The sequence below is a fragment of the Galeopterus variegatus genome, unplaced genomic scaffold (genome assembly GCF_000696425.1).
Source record: "Galeopterus variegatus unplaced genomic scaffold, G_variegatus-3.0.2 Scaffold6603, whole genome shotgun sequence".
NCBI lineage: Eukaryota > Metazoa > Chordata > Mammalia > Dermoptera > Cynocephalidae > Galeopterus > Galeopterus variegatus.
In genome coordinates, this window is record NW_007732714.1 from 102169 (window position 1) to 103801 (window position 1633).

The 1633-nt window shown below is 46.3% G+C and overlaps 1 protein-coding gene across 1 annotated transcript in view; it reads left to right on the forward strand.

Annotated features, from left to right (window-relative positions):
* Positions 1–1633, forward strand: part of LOC103606474 (melanoma inhibitory activity protein 3-like) — a 59437-nt gene that overhangs the window by 10045 nt on the left and 47759 nt on the right. Inside the window, exon 4 of the mRNA XM_008591063.1 lies at positions 5–1586. Within this exon, the coding sequence (XP_008589285.1) occupies positions 5–1586 (1582 nt within the window). The remainder of the gene's footprint in view (positions 1–4; positions 1587–1633) is intronic.

The following is a 1633-nucleotide window of genomic DNA, read 5'->3' on the forward strand; positions in this document are numbered from 1 at the left end:
AAAGAGCAGAATTCAAATGGAGAGCATAAGGTTGAGATAACTCTGCCTCCTGCCATCAAAAATGTTAATAAAAATATACTAACAACTTGGGGGGATACTATCTTCTCTATTGTCACGGGAGGTGAAGAGAAAACAGGTGTGATGGATTTAGAGAGTCCTTCTTCAGAGGAAGAAAAGGAAGATGATGACTCATTCATCCCAGATAGCAAACAGGAGACACCAAGATCAGCCATAGATTATACTGGCCCTGAAAATGTAGAAGACGGTCTTTTGATTGTAGAAGTACCTGAAAGGAATAATGGGAAAGATCCAGAAGTGGACACAGAACTTCACATTAGAGGCAAAAGGAGGGAAGTTCAAGAACCTGAGAGGGGCCTGGTACAAAATGAGCGTGAATTAGACGGTGAGAGGCAGGAGGAGATGGCTGTGCACAGCTCTACTCCAGACAGTAACCCTGACTCTTTATTAGCTGCTGAAAAGGGTACAGACATATTAAAATCTGCATCTGGTGACAGAGAAAATGACCAGAACGGAGCAGCTATTCAAGTCTCAGAAGGCAGACTCCATGGAGAAAAGCCTGGGGACCAGATTTTGGAAGGTGGCTCAGAGAGTGGATCTGTACATAACGCTGCGAGGAATCAAATGAATGAAGGAAAGATTAAACGGGAATCCTTGGACATTGTTCCACTTTTGGGAGATAATCCACATAATGCACCCAGAGACAGTGTGGCAGAAGTGAATGTTTTGGTAAGTGAACCAGAACCACACGTGCCTTCAATGGAGCATCAACATGAGGAATTGAAAGAGGAAGTATTTCTTAAAACTCAAAATCAGCCTGGATTCTCCTCTTCAGACAAAATCGGTTTGCTGAGAGAACAGAAAGCAGAGGCTCCCTCTCCGGGAAGAAATCTTTCCGAGCAGCGAGCAAGAGCTGTGACCACTGCAGGCAGCGAGCGTGTGAGTGAGAAGACGAGGCCCGCTGTGGCAGAGGTCAGCGAGGACTCCTCCGGCATGCGGGAGGCAGACCAGACTGACAGCGCACGAGGGCCAGGTTTCCGTGCTGTAAATCCAGAAGCAGCAGAGGATGACTATCCCCCTGAAGAGCTACTGGAAGATGAAAATGCTGTCATTGCAAAACAGTCTAGAGAGAAGAGCCCTGGGACTCAAGACAGGCAGGCAGATGTAAATGTGCAAGTTGCTGAAAGAGCAATTTCAGGAACCATTAACCCTGATCTGGAAACTGAAGAAAACGAACAAGAAACCAGTAAGATTTGGGATACTAAAAGAAAAAGTGAACCTGCGGCCGAAGGAGTAGACACAATAGGCAGGGACCCAGGCAGTATGGTGGTGGAAAAAGAAGACAGCCCTTTGGTAGATAAGAAAGCACAGAAACCATCTGATGTAAGTGACTTCCCGGACAAGGAGAAAACTAGGACTCCAGAGCTAGGCGAAGCATTTCAGAATAAAGATGATCTGAAGAAAGACAACCCAGAGGAACCCCTCAGGGTTTCAGAGAAGCCTGGCGGAGAACTCTTAAAAGAGGACCACGAGGATATAGAGAAATTCATGGATACAGAATACCAGGGGTCTGTTTCTGAAGAACTTGAAGATGACCTGTCCCACTGGACTCCAC